Here is a 17352-nt window from a genome sequence, read left to right as displayed (position 1 = left end):
GGGACATTTGTATGTCTATTTTTCTTCGGCCCTAAACCTATACCATGAATCAAATAATTGTAGTCTGAGCCTAGCGCGTGGGTAATTAAGAACTGAATGGACTCTGAGCTTATATGCTTGAAAAGAGGCACAAGGCAGGAATGTCCGTTGTCGCCTACATTGTTCACTGTAGCAACAGTACCCCTTGCTGGAATGCTGAGACAAAATGATATACAGAGAGGACTAAAAATGCCCCAAAGTCATGGAACAATCTAGGTTTACTGATGTCTGAGAAAGGTGAATTTGGTAGCCATGCTGGGTTTTTGATCAACTGGTCTGAACCAGAGTACATGCCTCAAGCACTATTGCTGCTTTATGCTTGGTGCAGTGAAACTTTATCCACAGGCAAAAGTAAAAATCCTAGGGGTTACTCTTGATCAACTATTGAATATGAGGCCTCACGTGGCTTGACTTGTCTCGGCAGCTGTTATCCTGGCACACCTGAGACCTTTTATTTCCCAGGATAACGCTGCAACCATAGCGAGAGCTATTATGTGTTCTAAGATAGATTATTGTAGTAGTACTCTGGTGGGCTTACGTAATGTGGACATCAACAGACTCCAGGTCGTCCAGAATGGAGCAGTCTGAGTCGCAGTTGGTCTCTCCCGGCGTGACCATGTCTCAGCGTCGACGCGGGCTCTGGAATCCGTTTTCGCCTTTTGGTCATTACATTTAAATGCCGATCTGGCCTTCTGCCCCTGTAATTGCAAAACCTCATCAGTAAAAAGGTAAATCGCTGATCCCTTCGGGTCAATAATCAAGATCTGCCTGTCACACCTAGATGTAAAACAAACAAGGTTGAAAATGGAGCCTTCTTCTCTGCTGCACCGAAGGCTTGGAACTTGCTCCCTTCCGAGCTACGCAGTCTTACCTCCCTGAGTCTTTTCAGAAGAAAGCTGAAAACGTGGCTGTTTTCGTTATTTGATTGGACACGTCCCATTCCTTCCTCCTATCTGACTAGTTCTGTACTCTGACCTCATCTACTTCTTATTCCCCCTCTGTGTTTCTTGTTGTCTGTCTTGTTAGGCCACCTAATGCCTAACGTTCCGTGGCTGCGCTATATAAATATAATAAAGTAAAGTAAACAAGCTTTAGCTGAGCAAACGCCAATATAGGAACATTTCAAATGGAGCCCTGTGGGGTTTAAATAATTAAGGATCAAGCTTATTAGGACCCAATCACACTTTTTGAATTAAACCATATTCAACAAATCGAATTTCTAAAGTTAAGAATAGATAAATGGTTAGGTCTACCTATTTCAATGGCTGGTAGAATAGCCATTACCAAAATATTGAAATGTTCAACATTTCTTTATCTGTTGCAAGCTTTATCACTGGTTCTCCAGCACGGAATTTTAAAGATGCTCCATAGATAGCTTTACATGCTTCTATGTGGAGGCAAATCCCCCAGACTTAGATGGAAGGTATTAATCAAGAATATATATCAAAGAGAGGTAGATACATACACAAGAGCACTTCCACAAGTCGATTTACTAATTCAAATCATTTTCAATGTATTAATAGTCAATAAAAACAACAATCAAGCATAGTAAAGATAAAACACTGTACAATAAAGTACTTGTGACACCAGAAGCTTGTGATCTAATAACAACAATTAAATCCTGTTATCATAATCACATCAATGAACTTCAAATTCAAGTATTACTAAACATTCAAGAATGAAGTTTGATAAAGATCTCAGTATCACAGGCGCGCACCATGAAGTACATCGAAGTACTGTTGACTGGCGCCGGGTGCTGCTGGACGCCTACCTGGAATTGCTTCGTGACTTAAGAAGACTCAAGAAAAGGAGCCTTCATCTGTTCCTATCAGCGCGAGCCCAGGGACATAGCAGGAAGTCTTTGAAGGTTGCACACGCTGCCTGGTTTCACCGTGAGAAAAAAGGAGGTGACTGTTTTCTGCTGTAAAGACACGCCTCTGACACTGTGAGAGGCTCGCAACGTTGTGGGTTTCACGTTGTGTTTGGGGATTGAGTAATTGGTTTCACGCCGTGTAATTGGTTTCACGCTGTGTTCACGTTCTGTTCACGGATCAGGCTCCCTCCCCCTACGGGTTAACATATGCCTCCTGTCTTGTCATCTACGTTTGTTGTTAACAATTAACCTAGGTCATATCGACTTAATTATATATATATATATATATATATATATATATATATATATATATTATTTTTTTCTCTTCCTCTGGAAGGTGTGTCCCTGTGAGGCCGCCCCTCTTCCTTGTTGTGGCTATGCCCTTGGCTTCCATAAATCATCCGCACGCACCGTGAAGTACATCGAGATACTGTTGACTGTTCATGGTGCGTGGCTCGCGGTGGCGCTGGATGCACTAAAGGGTCTGCTTTTGCCGCAATAAGACTCTACATATGGTAATCTTCCTAACTATGGATGCACTATATATTGTAATGCATATGAGCGCGCTTCAAATCTGAAAACATCTTTTTACTTAACAAAAGTGTATTGTCAAAGTTCAACGAATTCTGAAGGGCATTGGTTCTGCATGATATAGCCCTTATGGTTTACTCTTTACGCAGCGGTTGCCCTCCCTGCAAAACTGTGCCAAAAAACAAAAATTTTAAAAACAAACAAAAAATGGTCTCGTCTAATCTTTCTCCAATTGTTGAGACAGTAAATATGGAGACACTTCACAGCGCACTAAGTATTCAATCTGCATTGAATGCTGCTGAGGAAAACGACATAATCTGTCACGAAGTGGCGTTTGCATATGCACGTACACAACCAGAACTATGAACGCTTTTTCCGCCCAGTCAATTGCTTCACAGGGAAGGGGTTTAGCTCACCCTGCCTCATCCAGGAAGAGCTTCTTGAGCATGAGAATGGACGAGCCTTCTTCAATGCGGGAGGGAACCAATGATCCATTGAACACCTCGCCCTCTGACAATTCTATTCTTGTTCCGGCAGTTCTTGCGGCCCTTGAAAAATGGGTCCGGTTGTCTGATGGCCCTTCTACCCCGGTTACTCTACCCAGCTGCAAAAGAGCTGATGTTCACTTGTTCTGCAAGGAAAGAGCGATGCTAGATATCTCTAACATCTCATCTAGCTCAATTACGCTCATTAGCCCTCCGCTGATAACGGATTTACCTCAAGATCTGCCCTTGCCGCCCAAAACAGATCCAACTCCTTTGTTAGCCGCGGCTGCCTCATCTCCATCTTTTAGGCCCCCTACTCCCCCGCTGGGCTTTGACCTGCTGGATCCCTCAGACGACTTGCAGTCCTTAGAGGCTTCATATCCAGTTCTAACCCGTATTCTGAATTTACTTGACAAAGGTCACGAATACACGCACTATGAACTTAGGGACTGCAAGTCCTCACTGAATCAAATACTATTCAAACTTAATAAATTGGTGGGTTTAATTTTTGCGGACTCTATCCGCCTGGAAGGTATAAATCCTTCAATTGGGGGGCTAATGCCGGCACATTGTAAACAACCAGAAAAGGCGGAATGCGTAAATACTGCTACTCAAACCCAACTGAATGAACAAGCAGTGGTATCTTCTACCCAACCAATCACCTATTAATTTGCGCAATCTTTTGCCCAAACGGTTGCTGCTCCTCCGGGTCCTTCCCACCACCATATATTTACTCATGCTCAGTTATGCCAAATGGTCAACACCAACACAGAAAATATTGATCAGATATTGTTCTTTGTTCAAAAAATAAATTCTATGGACTGTCAAACTGACTGTGAAGAGGATCAAGAGGACTTGGAGGTGGATTCAATTTTCCACCCAGATATTCCTTCCACTCTTACTAAACTCTTCTCAGAGTTTAGGTGTGAAACAACGGTCCTGGATGGTAAAGCTAAGGTTAATGCTGGCGATGCAGCTAGTGCTGGACAATTCTTTACTTCTCGTAAAGAAAAGTGCCTCTTTCTCCGAGCTTTAAAGAGGAAAGAGGAGAGGCAGCCGCCTCCTCCAGTGGCTAACCCACCTAAATCTAAAATAAACAAAAAAATGAAAAAAGACAACAACAAAAATAAAAATCTAGATTCCATACAAAATGACAGTAATACACAGGTTTCTAAACAGTCAGCAGGCAATGAAGCGGGCACGTTGTCTAAAGCCTTACACAATGCTGCAAAAAATGCTTCCCAGCATTCTTCTGAAAGCTTAGATATGGGACTAAAATCTACAAATCAAAAAGGAAAACTGAATGCGAAACTCCATAAAGAACTAAAAGGGCCTATTTCTGGTGGATCTCCTGCACATAATGATAAAACACTGATCACTGCCCAAACCCAGTTATCAGCCTTCTTTAAGCCTATTGCAATTAAAGCAGTACAGGCTGGTAATATATGTCAACAATCGCCCGTATCTCAGGAAGGGTTACAAACAACAACGATGGAGTCAAATGGAACTAGTGGCTGCCCACAATTCAACTCACCTCTAACAAGGGACAACAATCCTGATCAAATTGATTACATGCATACACAGAATGGGCACGAAAGGGAGCGCCAGTTTTCTGCAAAGATGACACTTGAATGTACAGATCCACCACAGTCCATAAACAAATCCAATCTGTCTATTCCCACGATACTTGGTTGGGAATCCGATCCGAACATTTATGGCAATAGACGTCTAAATCGGTCTGCCTTATTGAAGACCTTTAGACAAATACCAGCGCTCAGGACGCTCCATTCAGATGACATCGAATGGAAGTACAGGATGGTATGCAAAGTGCAAACCACCATCATTTCTGATTTGATATGGCAACATAGGAGTGAACTGCAAATGATCGGCCTTCTACGGATTCCATTTGAAATTCTTGATGAAGCCATAGCCTTTAATGAAACACCACTTAGACAATCCGATTTAACACCGAAAATCCCAGTTTCCACAAAAGATCATGGCGGGATTCACCCAGAAGTTATTACCCAATTGGTGGCCCTCTCAAATGCCAGCAAGGACTGGTCATGGCTATCCTCCTTGGCTTCCACATTAAACCCGCAATGGACAACATTCCCACTTAAAAAGATCCACAAGTTTTCCATAGCTTCATGGAACTCCTGTGGTTATACTAATCTTTTTTCTTGGCTTAATAAGAAGCTTTATGTTTTAAATTATGTAATACTGCTTTGTCAAGAGACTATGGCCATGCATCACATGATATTGCCTGGCTTTCGAGTCTTTCAAAAATTGGCTGAGCGCGGTCCAACTGGACGCCCATATGGTGGAATTGCCATCTGCATAAATACCAATTTGAATTTCACTACTCATGAAGTTTTTCAATCTCCATTGTTTGTAGCAGTTGTTATAGCCTTTCAACTTCCCACAGTGGCGTACTTTCTATGCGTATCCTTATATCATAATTCCAATCGTCTTAAAATCAATAATGCCTTTGGTTATTTGGATGCATTGTTAGATAAAGTACTCACTAAATATGCTGCATGACGGATAATTATCGGCGGTGACTATAACGCGGAATGTTTGATGCAATCTTGTACAAACACGGGGAATGAACTTCCCCTATCCTCACACGGTAGGGGTGCAATGTGGAAGCGGCAATTAGAACAATGGGATCTAACATTTCTCCCTAATTAGTATCCTGGTTTAGATTACACCTGGAAGAGGGGTCCACACAGTTCTCATATAGACTAATTAGCCATGTGCGGAAATTTACAAGAGTGCTCCACGGACATTTTAATTGTATATCCTGAACTTGGCGACCATATGTTGATCTCGTCGACAATATATACTAATGTGACTGCCCTAGCCCAGGATCTAAATCAGGGATTCTTGGAAACAGACAGACCACATCTTTCAATAAGATGGAATAACCGCCTATGTGATAGAATCAACGGTTGTATTGACAATTGGCTTGAGGGACTCTAGGACAGTCCTGGAAAATTTCAATCTATTGATGAAGATCCAACCAAGTATTTGCAAATGATAACGCATACAATGGCTAGGATCCAAAATGAATTAAACAATTCTACTGTATCAAACAAAATAAATGACTGTCCTGAACTCCTTGTAGCTAAACGAATCAAAAATGTAGAATTGTGTAAACTAAAAAGAAAAATCAGTTACACACAAGATGAATATCATAAACTAAAAACAACGATTTGTATCAAATATCGTAACAAATGTAAAAACATCAAACGGCAGATACATAATCTTACTAATCAAAGGATAATCAACACACTATGTCGCAATGATCGAAGATCAACATGGGCAATTCTGAGGTCTGAAACTGGTAGACTGGATAAGAATCAAGCGTCTATAATAACTGCTGCGACATGGGCGCACTTTTATGAGAACAAATTTGCAGTTGCACCATGTTTTGCCAATGTAAATGCAATTATGCCACCAATTCCAAAATTGCCAATAATTCCATGGTCAACACAAGATATTGAGTGTGCCATCAATGCTCTCAATTACTCAAAGGCAGCAGGTCCGGACGGGATTCCTCCCTGTGTTCTGAAGCGTCAACCATTACTTTGGGCTAAAGTATTGAAACCCCAATTTGACAAAGTGCTATTATCTCTAGTTATTCCATCCTCATGGCTGGGCTCTATCATTGTGCCCATTTACAAAAAAGGGGAAAGAACTGATCCCGCCAACTATCGGCCTATCGCATTGATAGATGCGTCTGCAAAAGTTTTTGCCATCTTAATCTTACGGGAACTCCAATTATTTTTGAAAAACAACAATACTTTATCTCGTTTTCAGATCGGTTTCAGAGCAAGGATGGGAACCTCCCTAAATGCTACGATAATGGCACATCTACTTGCCAAATCGAAGATTCCGGACACTGGGCCAATATATATGGCCTCACTGGATTTATCTGCTGCCTTTGATTGTGTTGTGCGTGGCCTGCTTTGGAAAAAAATGAGGGCTTTGGGCATACCAGACCATCTGACATATCTAATTGCTAAATTACACACTAACACTGTGTATTTTATTAGAGTCAATCAGGCCACTACGGGACCAATTGAGATTGCTCTAGGGGTGAAACAGGGTTGCAATTTGGCTGCCACCCCGTTCAACTTATATCTGTGTACCATCAATGATATATGGATGAAACAAATTAGCTATCCAGCTCGACTAGGCCACCTTAAAATCCAATGGCTTGCATATGCTGACGACATTGTCATCTTTGATCGGACGCCAGTAGGCCTGCAAACAAAGCTTTCATTGTTTGCGGAATACTGCCTAACCCACAATTTGCAGTTCAATGCAGTCAAATCAAACATCTTTTTATTTAACAACCGAAAGAAACGGATCTGCTCAAGGATCTGGACTATAGGCTCAATCTCCATCCCACGGTCCTCCACAATTCGCTACTTAGGCTGTTTAATATCTGATTCTAACGCAATATCAATGTGGAAGAATACATTAAATCTAAAAGCAAAAACTTTAACAACACAAATGCACATGATTTTAGTTAAGTACTGCAAGTTTTCATTGCTTCCATTATGCAAATTTTATACCCTTAAAGTAGAGGCAATTCTACTTTACACACTTGACATGTGCTTGGCCAACATAAATCCCTTTTTGGACCAACTACAGGGCCGCATTTGGAAGGGTGTGCTGCGATTAGCCAATTCACTCCCAAATGCGGTTCTAAGACAGGAATTAGGACTGATTTCATTGTCTGCTCGCTATAACAGGCGACAGCTCTCAAATTTTGCAAAAATGCTTTATCCACTCCAAAACTCGCTATATGAAGAATTAGGGAGGATGAATACTAATCTGAATCCTCCTTCCATCGAAAAGTACCATAGAAAAATGGAAGCTCTTTTGGATGAGATAGAATTAAAGCCCTCCGATCTCGAATTTCGGCTAGCACATGTCAAGATCCGTCTTTTCGCCCATGATTGGTGCAAAACCCTAAGTGCTATGGAAAAGTTTAAGTCCTATAAGGAAGCTGCTAAATTTGCTACAGTTCGATCTCCATGCAAAAAATATCTTCAGCAATTTCCTTGTCCTGTAGCCAGGGATTTGTATCTAAGGTTTAAACTTAACCAACTATTAACTCTAACGAAGACAATAAACTGGAGAAAATCAACCGAAACTGGGTTTGGGGACAATTGTAGATTCTGCAAAATGTCTGACACCCAGGAAACACTCAAGCACTTAACCATTTATTGCTCCTCTTTTGAAGTGCAACGCAATGAAATTTTCAAAAACCACACTTTGACCGAATCTGTTGAAAACAGGGAGTGGCTATGGATGGCTTGTATGTGGGGCTCCACAACTAAAGCAATTTTACGTCTTACACGCTTTCTAACCATAGTAAATGTTGAATTAGAAAAAGATTTAACAACATAAATAAACGTTCCAAGGTCCATTTTGAAGGGAAATATTTGAAAAGTATGTGATCTGAGTATACCAAAGGTGTGCTTAAATGTATGGGGCCTCATTAGTAAATAAAAAAAACGTGAAGGTGTAAGATGGGGGAACTCCCATCTGCATATTGTATATATCTTTACACATTGGAATGTATTCAAAGAGTTATTTTAATTGTATTATATAGTATTTGAAAATTTGAATTTTTTTTTATTCTCTTCTTTTAAACGAAATCGTGTATGTAAAATCATACGAAAATGGAAATGGAAATATGTGTATTGTAAAAGTATGTTGTAAAAGTTTGTTTAACAAACCATAAACAACGGGTTTGAATAAAAAAAATTAAAAAAATTAAAAAAAATTAGATCAAAGGCCTTTGGTGTCACAATTAATTTATTTTACATTGTTTTAACTTTCCTCTGTTTGATTGTTGTTTTATTGACTTAATAAATTGAAAATGTTTTGAATTAGTAAATCGACTTGTAGAAGTGCTGTTGTGTATGTATCTACCTCGCTTTGATATATATTCTCTATAACCCCCCCAAAAAAAGAGGTAGAAAAATCACTATTCTTTTGTTTAGTTTTTTTTGGGTTCCCTCTTTACATTTAAGTATTAATCAAACCATACTACAAGGGGGTTGACAATAGCCAATCTCCATTAATGCCTTGTTGCACAAGTGTAATTAGCCAAGAACCTGGATTGATGCTGTCAAGCGGCATCCAAAGGGCCGCGCCAGAGACCACAACAAACTGACCAACTTTATTAACCCTTTCCCTTCCTGCTCCTGTTGCATAACTGACACCACTACCAAATCTTGGACTAGCCACACTCCACATAAACAAAGAACCATCACTATATCCACACCTAGAGCAACCCACCCACATAGCCCTAAACCATCAACAATGCAACTAGACACCAAGATGCCGGATTACCTCATAGCTACGACCACCTGTGACACTAGTTTCCTTATGGACACTATCTGACCAGTGCACACGATCACCGTGCATAACCATACAACACACTGATCTCCAACACAAAACACGACCACACACCGGAGCCACTGAATCTCACCCATACGGTTACAATGCATGAGGCCACTCACAAACTACCATATGCAAAACAACACCCACAGAGGCCAATTCCTCCTGGTTCTGAATCTATCCCCTCATCCTACCCCCACTAACCCTCCCCCTTTTTTTGCAGAGACACGCGAGCGCCTGGAGACTGCCCCTGCGTAGTAGCGGTGCATGGTACAAATCAACATAGCATAACTTCAAAGGCTTAGCCTATTAACAATGGCTAAGGGTTGATCTGAGCGAAGGAGCTATATGCAATTTGAGATCTTTTTCCGTCGCAGTCTCCTTTTGCCTGAGTACCTATGTCAGTGTCAGTTACATGTTAAATCTGACTGTTTAAACACCTTGATGGGTTTTTGTGTTCAATATTCCAAGAGAAGTTTATATTTTAACACGATAAGTCTGTCTCTTTCATAGTTAGCGACCCAAAACTCAGCATGTGTGTGGCAACTGCCGACACCAAGTTATTATATGCAATCCTACCAATATCTTTCTCTTGCAACACTAATTGTATGTCGATCTCCATTTTGAATATCAAATTCAACTAATTTATGCCAATGAAAAAAGGCTGCATGAACCATGAGGATTAGCTGTAAAATCAGACATCTCATCAGGGGGCACGGGATAAACCCCTAATCTGCCACTGAACAGAAAACCATTGTCAAGCTTTACTGTTAACAGATGTCTGTGAACCTCACTTTCTTACACAAGTGTCCATTCAATTAGAGCGACTTAGAAATGACTTGTCTGGAGTCCAGTGCAGCCAAAGTAAGCGTGCAGCTAAGGTTTGATGCTAATGAAAAATGACAGGAAGATTGTAGCATTATTTTGCATACTGTGGTTGGGATTTATGGCACTCGTATGCCAAATCGTAAATATCCACTACGTAGGGACTGATTGATACAAGTACCAGACCGGTATTTGTGGATGGCAGGTATGGTGCAAACCCAGCAAGTAAGTAGCATAGTGCTGGACCAATCCACTCAACCTATGTGTATCCACCAAACCTTTTGTGAAGGAAAATTCTGCAAGGGGGCGACATTTCCCCAAATATGCTCCATCAAAAAAATCAAACACTTTCCCCAAATATTCTAGGAGTGGCGTCTATAATCGTTAATGACACCCCTCCTACAATACATGAGGAAAGTATTTTAGGGGGTCAGGAGAAGAAATTGGCCACCCTTTCCAAATCTTTCATTTGACATATTCACATGGAACCAACCTGTGCATGAAGGTTTTACAGCATTCTTCGTGTGTCCATGACTTTGAATACTATACTATTGAAGCAATCATAGTTATAAATTATTAACTGGAAAACACGATTAACCGGTACCTCCCATTGCCAGGAATGGTAAAAATTCCCGCTAAGAAAATGCCGATATTACGGTTTTGAGGCAAGATAACAGGTTAAAAAAATCAGCAGAAAGTTTTGTTATCTGAAAGTTCTAGGTAGAATTAACTTGACTGAGTGGTGCTCCTCCTCGAATAGTGACTGTGTCATCGTGGGATGCAGGTCTAGCACGCTACCACTGTTTCTTGCTTTGTGAAACTACTTCACAAAAGGGATAACCAACTGTAAAATAATACTATAACTGCTAGTCGTATAAAGTACTATCCATATCTGGTGCTTTATACTGGCACCTTAACAGTATGGGTTAATTAATTTCTTATTGGGTTCAGTTGGGTTTTAGGTTGTACTTTTTTCTTCTTTGTATGTTTTTATGTTGTATTTTTGTATTTTTGTTGTTGGTCTTGTTTGCGCCATCATGCCTGAGGGTCTATTGTGTGCGATATAAATAAATAAATATAAATGTAAATGTTATCTGACTAGAATAACCGACTTTCCTGATTATCCAGCACCTTTGGGTTCCCACTGGTACCAGATAATGTAGCATCTACTGTATATTTAAGCAAGAAAGTATTATTAGCACTCAGGTGCCACCTATAAGCCGAAACTATTGCATTATAGTACAGGTAGTAGGAAGATGACATGTGAGGAGGAACACAAAGCTTTTTGGCGTTGTTTGGTTATGTACGCACCCAAACTGCTCATGGCCACGATAATCCCTACGGCCATCCCCACACTACCTGCCCCTCCATGCCCAAAACACATCCTCCTGGGATCTCTTTGAGTTCGCTTTATCAAATAGTAACATCAAGCTTTGGACAGGCAGTGTTATTTCTAACTAATCTGCTGAGAGTTAATGGTGTAATTGCAGCTGTAAATGTTTCCTGGTGCAATAAACATGATCTTAAACAAGTGTGCCTTCAGCCACTTGATTTATATGCCTTCTTTGCTCTGAAGCCCTGTCAAAAACAAGTACAGACAAAGCCAACAGTTGTGGATTGTGAATAGGTGTAAGATAGGTATTTGCCTGGTTCTGCAACGGCAAATGCCCTGGTAAACGCTTCAATTTCCAGCTGTTGCGCCCTTATGCCCAGGTTGTACGATTATATCACTGCCCAGCAAATGCCTATCCCATGCCTACACAAAAGCCCAAACTGTTTGCTTTGACAGTGCTTGTTTTGTTTAAGTTTTAGGAACCTTTCTTACGTTCTTTATCTGAAAATATTTGTATTCTTGGGCGCTATCATTTGCAATCTGCAATGGTCCAGGATGCAAAATCACACACATAATTGACTCATTAAAAAAAAGAGAAGCATAGTGTTCAGAACCACACCTTCACAATCAAGCTGAGATGCTCCTCCGTCTGACTGAAATGGGCCCCAATTTCAAATATACTCCTATTCCCGTCCTCGCACAGCCTCATCCAATTGTGATACTCGTCACGGTCGGGTAGCCGGTCCCAGAAAATTTTGAAGACTTCCCACATTGTTTCTTGACACACTGGGGAAAAAAAGAAAAAAAAATATGAAGTTAAAATATGTCACTTTCATGGTATATCACAGTGTAGTAAAACAATTCCCTTCTGCGGAACGAGTTCAGCTCTGAAGTGATTGGCTTCAGGGAGGCGTTACTGAAGGCAACTTTATCAAAGTACACCACACCCTCCCTCACCCCCCATCCAGGCCTTCTCCTGCCACGCACGGGCGTGCCCATTCACATCGGCGTGGCTCCATCGCCCCTTAATTCAGGGAAGACCTAAACACATTGCTGTTCTAGAAATTGCTAAAATAGCATTGCATACCGCTAAGGACTGCTTAGGCAGCCCTGCGGCGTCCACCAGGACCATTCCAGACACACACAAAACAGCTCTCGTACAGTGCTCCATTGCTACCTAGCCAGGGTCACACGCTCTCAAAAACGGCCGTACCTTTTTTTAATTTTATTTTTTATTTATTTATTTGTTTATATTGCGCCGAACGCCCACAGGCATCGGGGCGCACACATGAAGACAAAAGGACATACATATAAAACGGGGCAAATGTCTACGCAATAATTAGGGCGGGCTAGCTGGGTCAGCGGCACGCCTTCACTTAAATAGGTGTGTTTTCAGTGTTTTTCTAAATGTTGTGTAGTCTACTTCGTGTCTTGGCTGTATTGGTAGGCTTTTGCATTGTTGGGCTGCTTTCACAGGAAAGGCCCGGCCCAGGACGCTAGACCGTTTATAGAGCGGGCATGTGATCTGTCCTTTGCCTGGCTGGGCTTGTGATGTAGGGTGCGATGTTATTATTATCTCGATAGCTTTCTTTATTTTATTTGCGAAAGCCTCCTGCACCTTTTTCGCAGTCTTCCTGCGATGGCAGAAAGGGTGGCGTTAGGGTCTTGGGATTCTCCATGGATTTAAGAAAAATTACTTTTTTAATTGGAGGCAGATGAAATCTGGTAATTGGAAACGTTTTTTGTTGCTACAGTGATACATTTTTTATAGTGCTTCTCTATGCCCTTCCAATTGTCCGTGTTTGACTGTGAGAGTTTTTTCATCCCTCCCTTGCCTCTTTTCTCTTTTCAGCTCAACTAGCTCGGTGTTAAACCACTTTTGAATGGTTTCCATGTGCCCTAAAGGGTCTTTCCTGATGAGTGCCAACCGATCTACTAATTCTTGTATGTGTGAGTTATATTTTTGGATGATTTCATCACATGTATCACCCTCTGAACTGTCCCTCAGGATAGTGTTAAGGCACTGCTCTAATTGTGCTGTCGTAATTTTCTTATAGTATCTGTTCTGTATTTATTATGCTCGTTGCTGTTTTTCAGTTGAAAATCTTGAATGAGTAGTGAGTAGGACACTTTGAAGTGGTCCGTCCATATACACGGAGTGGTCTCTTCCATTCGGGTCTCGAGGTTACATGTAATCACCCAGTCTAATTGGTTCCCGTTTGGTGTGGTAGGTTCTGTGTTGACTACCCTGAAATCAATATTGTTCAATGATTTTTCGAGGTTGATTTGCCTCTTTATCCTTGGGGTTTCCCCTCCATCTATTTAGGTCTCCCAACACCAAGGTCGCTGTATTAGTGCCTTTAAGGTTGTTTAGCTGCTGTATGATTTCTTCGTTGCAGTCCGTCGTTAGTGAGGGGGGTCTGTAGACCACTATCACATTCATGAAGCTGTTGTTTGTTGGGGTGTGTTGAGGATGTAGTACTTCACACCCCTGGCAGGTTGTTATGGAAGGAAACATATGGATTGAGTCCCTGACTATGGCAGCCACACCTACCACAATCCCTGTCTCCCTGATCTTGTGGAAGATAGTGTAGCCCTCCAGTACTACCTTGTCAATTGTCGGGGCATTGGGGTCTTGGAGCCATGTTTCGGTTAGACATAACATGTCTAAGTCATCCTCTATGTGAGGTCGTGGATGCACTGCGCGTGCTTATTCATGGATCTAGTATTTAATAGACATACTTTTAGTTCTTTTTTTTCAAAATTTTATTTTCATTTTCCAAATACAATCACAATTACATGGCATGAATGACAAGGATGATTTAGTATGCAATGCTTTCTCGGGTTTGAATATCAGTCCTATGCTATTTCTGGCTTGAGTCCATGGTTGTGCATGTGAGTAATATGGTTTCAACAAGAATTATAACATTTACATCCTTTCACACTCCTCCTCCCCTCCCCTTCCCAACCTATCCCCAATCGGTATAGTTTCCGTTACTGCGTTATTCGGTTAAATGGTGGGTGTGGAATCTTTCCACTTCAGGCATAGTTCAATGGGTCAATTACTTTTGTTCACAGACCGGAAAGCCTGATGTTTGCCCTCTCTCAGAGCTCCCATATTTTCCATAGCCAACACATTCCAGATTTTGACCCACCAGCATGCAATTATGGGGCCCTCCGCATGTATCCACCCCTTGGCCAAGGTCATCCTTGCCTCCATTAATAATTGGGTAATGAGGGAGGCATTGTTCCCGGTCGCCGCATAAACTCCCTCCACCTCAGTTCCCAGTAGTACCACCTTTGGTGTGAGTGGGAGCTGTTTCCCTGTAATTTCTTTTATGAGCCACAGGACCTCCTTCCATTATATCCTAGCTTTGGGGCAGTGCCATCACATGTGGTATAAGTCCCCTCTATTACCGCATTGTCTCCAGCAGGTGGGGGGGTAGGAGGGGTTCATTTTGTGTAGTCTATGCGGGGTCAAGTACCATCTGTAACATAATGTATATGCGGTTTCCTTGATCGTTGTACATCTGGACGTCTTTTGTGCCCTCCTCCAGATGTTGGCCTTCCACCCCTGAACGTAGTATGTCTGCTTAGTGGACAATAGCGAGTGTGCAGTGCGACCTGCCATATGGGTTTCCAGCTGGGCTCTTGCCTTTCGGCGAGTTCGCAGTGCTTTTTGTGTTTGCCTGGTCGTATGTTGCGTTTCACGCGTCCTCCAGTTCTGATTCCAGTTTCTCCCTAATGAATCTTTTTTTCACGTGTATGCTGTATCTTGCGATATGAATTCTCCTGAATTACCACCTTCCCACATCCCAGATCACTCCCCAATCTGTCTCCCCATTGTCATTGTCTTGGAAGTAGTCGTTCAGTGTTTTCTCCATATGTTCCCTGAGTGCAATGTCTCTCAGTATCATTTCGGTCAGCCTCCAGTTTTTGCGGGGTTTAGCCGTACCCTTTACCAGCTTTATTTGCACCAGGACCAGAGCATGATCGGAAAGATACTTGGCCTCTATTTGTACTTAATCTATTTGAGGGATCACTGGGCTGAAACCAGAATCATGTCGATTCTTGAGTATCCCCTGTGGGCTGCTGAGTGCCTGATGACCACTCCCATTGTTTAGGTTTTTCCCCTGTCTGGTCCTGGTTCGCGCCTTTGCTCGTTCAGGGATGGTCCTCCTACTCTATCTGTAGCAGGGTCATGCCTTCTTCACAGGTGGAGAACCACTGTTGCTTTCCCTTCCACATAAACAGCAAGCCAAAGGAGTATGCCCATCTGTAAGTTATTCTTTAACACCTTTGTGACAGGTTGCATCAGTCTTCTTTTGTGGAGGGTCGAGAGTGCCAAATCCTGGAATATTTGGACTTGTTTTCCGTTAATGGAAACAGATTGTTGCCTTCTTGCTACACGCAAAATCTCCTACTTCAAAGTGTAGCTGGTCATTGCCAGTAGGACATCCCTCGGCCTTGCTCCAGGGTCTCCTTTCTTGGGACCTACTCTGTGCACTCTATCTATGAGTATGTCTTCTGGTTGTGTGCTAATGAGCAGGCTGCTGAAGCAGTGTTGCATCATTTCTTTCAGGTCTTTATCCTCAATCGTTTCCCCCAGGCCTTTGACTCTAATGTTGGATCTTCGAGATCCATTCTCAAGGACTTCTGCCTGGAGCTGCTCTGGCGATCTGTTCAAGGAGAATGCTATTCTGTTTTGCATCTGCCGCAATCTCCGTGAGGCCCGCTTCTGTAGTGTCCACTCTCTCCCCGAATTCTGTGATGTCCTTCTTCACATCCTGCAGGGAGGACCTCAGTTCCTCACTTATTGCGTTTATCTGGCTTTGAAGCTACCCCATCATTCTAGTTTCCATGCTCTTCAAGCATTCTTGCAGTTCTTCCTTGTTTAGGGCCATTTCAGTGCCTTCTCCCATGCTTTCTCAGTCCCCCGCTCTGTCGTTCCTATCCCCGGAGTTGCCTCCATTAATGTTCCAGCGGTCCCCCTTGTGATTTGGCTGTAGTTTTGGCTCTTAACGGAGTGCTCCTTAGTTTAGCCCCTGGCATCTGTGTCCTCGCTGCGGCCCATTGGATGGACAGGTGATTCGGGTCGGCCTCCTTTTGGTAGGGGTTACGCGCCCCTGACCCTTTCTCCTTTCAGAGGCTAGGTTAGCGTATGTCTTAACCATGGGAGGCTTGCCAGTGCTTTTTGGGGAGCTCCTTATTTACCCCTTTAGTGTGTGTTGTGTCAATCCCTTTGGGGTGGGGCAAGCGTGGATCCCTGGGACTGGGATCCTTTGAATGCTCTCAATCTGCGGGATAGCTGGGGTGGCCTTGAGCGGGTCTTTTATAGTGCCTTCGTTGTTTTCAGTAGGTGTTTGGAGGGATGTTGCCTCTGTTTATCTAAAGCATGAGCAGGGGCAGAATTTCAGCCGTACAACACAAGAGATAGGTCCCTTCCAGCCAGTACAGAGAGTTCACTTACATTTCCACCTCGAAACAGCATGCTGCAAAGAAGGGGAGCGCGCCTTCCCTTTACTGAGGGAGAGGAAAGCCACGTGGACGATTTCAGTGAAGTCTGGTACGAGAGCAGAGGTGCTGGTTCTTTCCCTACTGTTGTATCATCTGGAAGCACAAAAGATCATGTTCTCCATTTAAATTCAGCAAGGACAAAGCCTGTCTGGAGCCTGGTTTCGGACAGCTTATTTCCCTTCTGGTGTCTCTGGGAGTGCTAATGTGTCTTTGGGGGCTATGGAACTCCCGTTCCACACCTTCCGATTGCCCCGTTTATATCTCAAAAATGGCGCTGCGACTCCGTCAATATTTTCAGTCGTGGGGGGAGCGCACGCCACTTCAGT

At 42.5% G+C, this 17352-nt stretch overlaps 1 protein-coding gene across 2 annotated transcripts in view; it reads right to left on the bottom strand.

Moving 5' to 3' along the window:
* Positions 1 to 17352, bottom strand: part of IMPG2 (interphotoreceptor matrix proteoglycan 2) — a 901957-nt gene that overhangs the window by 589327 nt on the left and 295278 nt on the right. For both annotated transcript variants that reach the window (XM_069637266.1, XM_069637267.1), the window contains exon 4: positions 12129 to 12295. In XM_069637266.1, coding sequence (XP_069493367.1) covers positions 12129 to 12295 — 167 coding nt within the window. The remainder of the gene's footprint in view (positions 1 to 12128; positions 12296 to 17352) is intronic.

The sequence above is a fragment of the Ambystoma mexicanum genome, chromosome 7p (assembly GCF_040938575.1).
Source record: "Ambystoma mexicanum isolate Mex_15411 chromosome 7p, UKY_AmexF1_1, whole genome shotgun sequence".
NCBI classification, from domain to species: Eukaryota; Metazoa; Chordata; class Amphibia; order Caudata; family Ambystomatidae; genus Ambystoma; species Ambystoma mexicanum.
This window is presented reverse-complemented; position numbering and strand designations above follow the sequence as displayed.